At 42.0% G+C, this 8,361-nt stretch overlaps 1 protein-coding gene across 2 annotated transcripts; it reads right to left on the bottom strand.

Annotated features, from left to right (window-relative positions):
* Positions 1–4,884: 4,884 nt before the first annotated feature.
* TMEM100 (transmembrane protein 100) lies at positions 4,885–8,020 on the bottom strand. Of its 2 annotated transcripts, XM_019817649.3 has the most exons (3): positions 7,583–8,020; positions 7,043–7,253; positions 4,885–6,132 (listed from the first exon to the last, which is right to left on the bottom strand). In XM_019817649.3, exon 3 carries the CDS (start codon positions 6,064–6,066, stop codon positions 5,662–5,664), a length of 405 nt encoding a protein of 134 aa, XP_019673208.1. In that variant the 5' UTR covers positions 6,067–6,132; positions 7,043–7,253; positions 7,583–8,020; the 3' UTR covers positions 4,885–5,661. The 2 variants fall into 2 exon arrangements, with proteins under 2 accessions (XP_019673208.1, XP_003996704.1); XM_003996655.6 differs by lacking the exon at positions 7,043–7,253 and having other exon boundaries at positions 7,583–7,865.
* Between the last annotated feature and the right edge of the window lie 341 nt (positions 8,021–8,361).

The raw sequence follows: 8,361 nt of genomic DNA, 5'->3' as shown, positions 1-8,361 counted from the left end.
TTCCTCACCACATGGCTTCCTCAGGGCATAGCAGATGGTTTCTCCCAGAGCAAGAGGGGAGAGAGAGAGAGAGAGAGGAGAGAGAGAGAAACACCAAGGCAAAAGCTTCAATGTCTCTATAACCTAATCTTGGAAGGGACATGCCACCACTTTGCCATATTTCATTGGTCACAGAAACCAACCCTGAGATGATGTAGGAGGAGTGTGAGTACTAGGAAGCAGGGATCATTGGGAGCCATCTGAAAGGCTAGCTATGACAAGAACTACTTTTTTAAATGTTTATTTATTTTTGAGAGAGAAAGTGAGCACACGTGGGGGAGGGGCAGAGAGAGAGGGAGACACAGAATCTGAAGCAGGCTTCAGGTTCTGAGCGGTCAGCACAGAGTCCGATGCAGGGCTTGAACTCACAAACTGCGAGATCATGACCTGAGCTGAAGTTGGACGCTTAACCGACTGAGGCTCCCAGGCACCCCACACAAAAACTGTTTTTAATATTTGGAAACTAGAAACTATCCAAATGCTTATCAACCATAGGAAAGATAAATAAAGGATGGTGTGTGGGTACAACGGGACTCTATGCAGCAAGGAGAATGAACCATTGACAGCTATATGCAACAATATGGATGTACCTCACAAACAATATTGCACAGGAGAGGCCAGGCACAAAGAGTACCTACCATATGATTCCATTTATATAAACTTAAAAAACAAGCAAAACTACTCTATGGGTTAGCAGTGAGAATGCTGTCCTTCCGGAAAGATAATGACCGGAAGTAGATTCAAGGGGGACTTTGGGAAGCTGCTGCATTTAGTTTCTTCATGTGGGTTTTAGCTCTACAGGTTTGTGAAACTCATTGAATTGTACACTTTTATCTACATATATTATACTTCAAAAAGAATTGTTCAAAAGTTGGTGTTAGAACACCTTTATTGTCTTCCGTTCATAGAGAGACATTTTGAAAATGATATCAGTTATGGCTTGGTGTAAATCTGGGGTGATTACAGTATCTGGTCAGCATATTAGTCCTGACTGTGAGAACTTGACTGAACAAGTCACTTATTCTCTTCACTTATTTTCTCTGAACGTGGTTTGCTCCTCCGAAGAGTTGGGTGGACACTTGCCCTTCTAGCCTCAAGTGTGATGAAGAATGTTGGGTAACATCAGGTGTCGTTGAATACTGTTGTATGCAAGATGAAGTACTAAAGTCAGGCAGTAATGTAAAGATCAACTATAAACAACTATCAACAAACTACTCTTTTCCACCCTACAGAAAATTCTGTAGATAAGCCTTAAATCACTGGATGCCCTTGGAAGCTCAAAAGCCAGGAACTACGAATGTACTTGTTTTTGTTTCTCGTTAGATTTCTGACTTCGGTGGTCTTCCTTTCTGTGGGGCAGCCTAAGACAAGACTGACTTGAATGGCAGTGGTGGGAGAAGGGGGCAGGGGAAGGATTTCTCGCTCTCTTAATCTCTTTTATGTTGAGGGCACCTAACTGAATTTCCATATCACATATACCTCTACAGTGACTCCAATGTATGTGAAAGCACTGAAAATTGTAACAATAATAAGGAAATGTAAGTTATGATTTATCTTTGGAACAGGTACTTTCCTCGGATTATTTTGGGTCTAGAAAGCCTTTGCGGATAATGTCAAGGTTAAATGAAGTGACTGATTAAAGTCAATTAACCAAAACAGGAGGCTGCTTCATGGTTAATGATATGTTGGGACAGTACGCAGAGAAAGAAGCTAAAGTCAACATTAGATATTATCATAAATAGCAATTTTAAAATTATGTAGTACTTTATTGTTTATAAAAATCTAAATCATTTCTTAAAAATGTACCTTATTTTAAAGATGAGGCTTAAATGTTCAAGATCATCTGACTAGTTTAACAAGAGAACTAGGATTTATAATCAGATCTTTTTAAAAAAATTTTTAAACATGTATTTATTGTTGACAGAGACACAGTGCAAGCAGGGGAGGGGCAGAGAGAGGGAAACGCAGAATCTGAAGCAGGCTCCAGGCTGCGAGCTGTCAGCACTGAGCCTGACCCAGGGCTTGAACCCACAAACCGTGAGATCATGAGCTGAGCCAAAGTCAGACGTTTAACTGACTGAGCCCCCCCAGGCGCCTTTATAATCAGATCTTCTAAGTTCAAAATCATAATACTTCCCAGGAGACCAGGAGATCTTTCCCACACACACTTTTTTATGAGTGGTGATGGTACAAAGATGGAGTTTGAGGATTTTGTGATTTGGGCCCCTTGGGCATATCCTCTGGCTTCAGCCACCTGCATGATCCACATGACTCTGATCATCTTCTCTAGACAAGATTCACCATATTAACAAAGACAGTGAGGTGGGAAGGGCAGAGTTACCTGGTGGCTATGGTTCTCACCTGGGCAGAGACCGGCTGCTCGGGATGAGGTCAGAAGTTGCTCCTGTGTGACCCAGGATATGTGGGATTTAGGGTATCCTTCTGGGTGATATAGCTGGTTCCTGTTGCTCCAGGATGGGACCAAGTTATATTTTTAATACATATATGCTTGTATCATGCTTATACATGCATTCCACATCTGCTTATTACTATATAATAAAACTGTTTGAAAAGACACGCTTTGCCCAATAAAGGTATGTTATAAGGTAACTGTGATACCCCAATTCAAATATGCTCATCATAGGAGTTGAAATTCACAGTGCTAGCACTATCTTTGTGCCTCACAGTTTTGCAGAGGTGTGTACCCTTTAATGGGACTGAAGCCTCCCAGATAGGGGTCCTATACTGATTAGGAGAACCCAGATGTAGTCATTGTGAAGTGGCTTAGGGAGGAGAGATAGGAAGTAGTGAGCTCAGTGAGCTCAGTGGAGCCCTCAGTGGAGAATCTTCTCCAGCTCCTCACATTTAGGAGAGATATTGCTATGTCCAGATATGATTCCATTTCTGTTTTTAAATTTATCATTCCACATTTCCTTTGGGACTCAGGTAGCAGCATGAGGCCCCCTGGTGGCCTGAAATCGTTCTTGAGTTTACTTTTCAAGCATTCTCAAGGACAGGTGTGGCTGGAGAAGTACATGGGTAGTAAATACTCACCTACACATGTTGCTTACAGTAGAGGCAGGGCGGAGTAGGATGACCTATTTGGGGGGAGTTGAGAACTAAAATATTTCTTTTTTTTATTTTTGTAACGTTTTATTTATTTTTGAGACAGGGAGAGACAGAGCATGAACAGGGGAGGGTCAGAGAGAGGGAGACACAGAATCGGAAACAGGCTCCAGGCTCTGAACTGTCAGCACAGAGCCCGACGCAGGGCTCAAACTCAGGGACCGCGAGACCATGACCTGAGCCGAAGTTGGCCGCTTAACCGACTGAGCCACCCAGGCGCCCCTAAAATATTTTCTTTTAAGAGATTAAAACAAATGGACTTTGATTCAAGATAAACCACTCACTTTCTGATTTTTCATTCTTTAGTTCATTCAGTAAACATTTATTGAGTACCTACCCTGTGCAAGACATTTTATTAGGCATCACATGAGGGGTAAAAAAAAAAAAAAAGACACCATGCCCTTCTAAGGAGATTTGGAAGAGAGTAAAACATTTATGCCACCAACATGGTAGAAAATGAAAGTTGCCATCAGAGAATAAATAAGTAAAGACTATAGAACGAACAGTTACTTTGAGGTAAAAGGGAAAGCTTTTTAGGAAGGGGTTGCATTTAGGCTGGGGCTCTAATGAGAAGCAGGATTTGGATACGTTGAGACAGAGAGGGAAAGGATGACATTATGGAGGAAGGAAAACAGAAGGTGAACATACATGGAGGCAGGAAACCAAAGTCTGATTCAGAATGGTGAATAGTCTGGTCTGGCTAACTCATGAGTTTTTGGGTTGGAGTGAAGTGAAAGCTGGATACATCTGTTTGGATCGGATAGTGGAGAACCTTGAACACTTGCCTGAGAAATTTCTTCATCAAGCAACAGGGAGCCTTTGAATATCTTTGAGCAGGAAAGAGGCATGTCAAAGCACAGGCTCCCTCCCTCTCACTGAAATCAACACGATGCTATATACTTGCATTTGGCCCAGAGGAGTGTTGATGTGCATGAATTTAAGATAATTGTGCTGTACTCTACTTTAATCAACAACTCCAAACTCGTACCAGCTGCCCTTCAAAGCCATGAGAAACTAGGCCATCAAGGCTTCTCCTGTGAACAAAACCACTTGAGCACCAGAGAGCAGTCAGTGCCAGAAGGCTCCTGCCATATTTAATTAAATTCCTTGGGAGAATGCCTCTCTTGAAAGTGCTACACAAGGTTTGTTTTGTTTTTCTTTGTATTTCCCAGGGTTAGGAAAGGCTTCATGCCTCACTATCTTCCCATACTAGTTTCATGTGGTTTAAACTACATGGACCAAGGGTATTTCTGGCTAAAGTTCTGAAGTAGAGTCCTAGCTGGGTATAGAATAGCTCAATATTCACAAAAGTCAAGCAGTGATCTTATTTGGTTATATTAGAACTCACTCAGTTAAGCAGCCTGAGAATCTACACAATGCCTGGCGTATGGTTGGTGCTTGAAAATACGTGAAGCAAATATTTAACAGCTGATTGAATAAGTAGGTAGTGCACATTTAATAACACCTTATAAAATTCCTGACCCTAGGCATCAATTTCCTAATTGTTAATGGCTTAGAATATAATGAACATCATTAATATTTTTCTTCAGAAGTCATGAAAAAAATGATACAATAAAAATCTTCTAGATAAGTTAGGGAGTGGCAACACGCTCATTTGAGAGAACTACGATTAAGACATTGCGAACAAGGAGGGGAAGATGGACAATTTAAAATCAGATAACCACAATAAAATAAATAAAAATACAATAGAAACAACCATTTAAGAAGTTTCAGCAGCAATAAGTATTTATTATTTTGAATGAAATGTACATTAAACTTTATATAAAAATCATCAAAAGTGCTAGGTTGGATTATTTTAATATTAATTTAACCCCCCATGTCATCTAGTAGCTACACCTTTTACCTTTTTGTTTAATTTCTGACACATCATTAATCATCTAAAACTGTCCAATGTTAAAACATAAAAAATATTAGTTTATTCTTCAAGAAAAAGTACCACCAGTGATGCGTTATTAAAAGCAAAAAAAAATAGATGCCAGAGTACTTATTTAAAAAAATTATCACAAAATTTCATAGAAGTATGCAAAGTCTGAGGGGATTTAGACTCTCGGCAGTACATTTTTATGATACAACTCCTCAAAAGTGTGTGTGTGTGTGTGTGTGTTTGAGGCAGGTCGCTGGTGTGCCAGAACTGTCTGATTATTTTCTCATCTTTCCTTGGCTCCTTTCCAAAGTGAAATGAGTGTTGTCTAATGCCGTGCACCTCCCATGACCCTCAAATGTTTAATGTAGAGAAAAAAGCTGAGTTTTCAGTCTTAGAAATAGCCCTTAGAGTTAAGTTTGTCATTAATGAAAACACAAGTAGGTTCCTCACAAAACAGAACCCCCTCTACCCTCCCAGCCTCAATTCACCCCCATTCCTCTGGTCTGCTCCAACGCTCTGTTCATTCTCTCCCACACTAGTTCTGGGTGAATTGGATGACACAGTGAAAGGAAGGCTTTCAGGCCACGTATCCCATTTGGTCCCATTTGGTCCTAAGCAAATAAGCTTCTCTGATTTGCCACAAGAGCCGTCTGACTCTCCCGTCTCTTGGCTTTCTTGCTCCTCTGCCTCACCTTCCAGCATAAGGCACTGGAGGCTAACAAAAAAAGTCCAGACGACAGAAGGACCAGACCCAAGATAGAGATGATGGAGCCATGGGAATTGAAGCTGTAAGCCACAGCCGTGACCACTATGCCAGCGATGAGGACCACCACGGCAAAGGGGATGATGCAGCGGTAACAGGAGAGCTCGGCACCCCCTGTAGCAGCCGTCAACTGAATCTCACTGACCAAGGGGACCGTGGTGACCACCACTTCCCTGTTGGGGCTCTTCTCCATTGTCACTGGCTTGGAGGACTTTGGGGTTCCCAGGATCTCCTTTATGGGCTCTTCAGTCATTTTTACTAGCGGCGTTTCCTAGCTGGGTTCACAGACTAGACCTGGGGGGTCTCTCCAGGGTGGAAGCTGTGGAGGAGACAGAGAAATGCATCAAAGTGAGCCCTGCAGATAGAAGTCAGGAGCTAGGGAGGCACCTCTGGGTTCTTTCCCAGGAGGCACAGATGCATGTGAAAATCAACTTTCATATTTTTTTCCTAATTGTTTGCATTCTCTTTGCAAAATGCAAGGTAAAGCAGATAGCCATAAAGAAAGGGAAGATATAAAAAGCAGGAAGCACTTTACAGTGTTTAATATACTCTGACGGTCTACAAACGTTTTACAAGCCTTTCCGCTTTGTCTATTGCTTCTCATTTCTCTAAACACACGGAAAAGCCTCAATCCTAATCCAAAAGACGGCCTCCTTCATGAGGAGAATACACTATAAACAATACTCCTCACAGTTTGTTCCAAAACTCAGGGCAACATAGACTCTGCCAGTGTTTCCGGGCATAACATGCATTCCAAACTATCACCCATTCGCTGCCCACCAAATCAGTATCAAGACCAGCAGCCAGTGTATGAAGGATGTTCTTTTACAGCAGCTGACAATCAGCAAGTCTTTATTGTACCTATTTAACAGCGCACCATGTGTCCTGGGACCACGGTGGGGGAGCAGGTCAACAAAAATTCAGCAGCAAGAAGGCCAGGATTTGTGATCTGAAATGTGGCAATATCTTCCAATCCATTTGAGAAGGGAAAAGGAAGAAGAAAAATCCCACAGTGTTGTAGGATACAATTTTGTACTTTCTTAAAGATAAGATAAACTCTTAGAGTAACTACCTGTTGATTCAAACTTTTCCTTTGAACTCAACAAGGAATTTCAAATACTACATGGGCTGTGACATATTTTTAAAAATAAGCATGCTTGATTTTCAGGAAAGTTTTATACTTTTTTCATTTCCCCATGCCCTAGTGTATAAAACTTGTCGCAATGCACCTTTCTGAACATCTGAACCCGAACACTTTCAGGACTCTCCACATATCAGAAACTCTCAGTCAAGCATCTGTCTCTAATGCTTCCCAGGAGAAATCGGTGAATGCTCTCGTCTGCTGTTCAGACATGTTAAGTCTTCCTCTTTTGTCCCCGAGAAGCGATGTAGCTAGCAGCATTGCAGTTACCGAAGAAATTCAGAGGAAGATTCTTGAGGCTATTTCAAGGAGATTATTAACATTTTGAACATATTAAGCATCCACTGAAAACAAACTTAAGCCCAAATCAAACCTCCCAGGTTCCTCTCTGCCCTGGGAGGTCAAACTATCACTCCGTGTGCAATGAAGCTAAATCTTAGAACTGCCTATTCGCATGTAATTTTTAGTCACTGAATTAATCCTTGCTGTCCAGTGACACCCTACATACTGGCGAGGCCAGTAGAAGGATATTTGAGATTATGTCTGAAAGAAAAAAAAATCTTCACTCCAAAGCTGAGGCGTAAGTTAACCTGCAAACGAAGATCTGTCCCCAACTACAGGCACATACCTCAGAGAAAAGCAATCCATTACCAGGCGGCACACCGGACTTGGGAGGGAAGAAACAGCAGTGCTTGAGTTTCTTCGGTCAACTTCTGGGAAAGAGCCTGTAGTGGCTTGTCTGTCAGTAAAATGACAGGACAGGAATCTCCACTGGGGAAAAGAAAAGATATAAAAATACTGTGCTGTAGGGCTGGTTTCAAATCCTGGAGTTCTTTCTTTCGCTCTACCTCTGTTCCTAAATGACGCTTGTCTTTCCCTCTCTCTCTTTTTATTTCCTCCCCCTCTGGATTGCCCCTCCCTGTCATTTTTTTTTTTTTTTTCCTTCGTTCTCTTCCTTGCCAGCAGATTTCGAGTTTTGGCTTCCCCCAGCTCTGCTCAGGGACATGATAAGTCAGAATCAGTCTAGAGTCCCCAGAGACAGAAGCCAGCTTTTACTTTTATTTCTCTTGCAGCATTTACTAAGTAGACTGCTTTGCATTACTCATTTTTTCCCCCAGCCAACCTCCAGATCTTCCTCCCACCCATCAGGCATTTTCATAAGAAAATCCCAGACTCAGCGTTGCGGACCCAGCTGAGGGGACAGAGCTGAAGGGACAGACACTTTAGGGCGGCAGGAACAGCTGTGAAGTCATGGGGCAGCTGAATTCAGCCTGTAAGCCAGCAAAAATCCATGTTTCTTCTGCTTCCCCAATATTCTTTATTTGTATGTGTGTGGGGCCATCTGAAGCTTAAAACCCCCCTTGTTTGATATTAATTCTCTTAGGAATGAGGGTGAGAGGCAAATGT

This window comes from Felis catus, chromosome E1 (genome assembly GCF_018350175.1).
Source record: "Felis catus isolate Fca126 chromosome E1, F.catus_Fca126_mat1.0, whole genome shotgun sequence".
In the NCBI taxonomy this organism is placed as follows: Eukaryota; Metazoa; Chordata; class Mammalia; order Carnivora; family Felidae; genus Felis; species Felis catus.
Note: the sequence above shows the minus strand (reverse complement) of the source record. Positions and strands in the feature narration are given on the sequence as shown.

What these genes read in the sequence shown, in the direction of transcription:
- TMEM100 (XM_019817649.3), bottom strand. Translation starts at nt 6,066, where the DNA reads ATGACTGAAGAGCCCATAAAGGAGATCCTGGGAACCCCAAAGTCCTCC.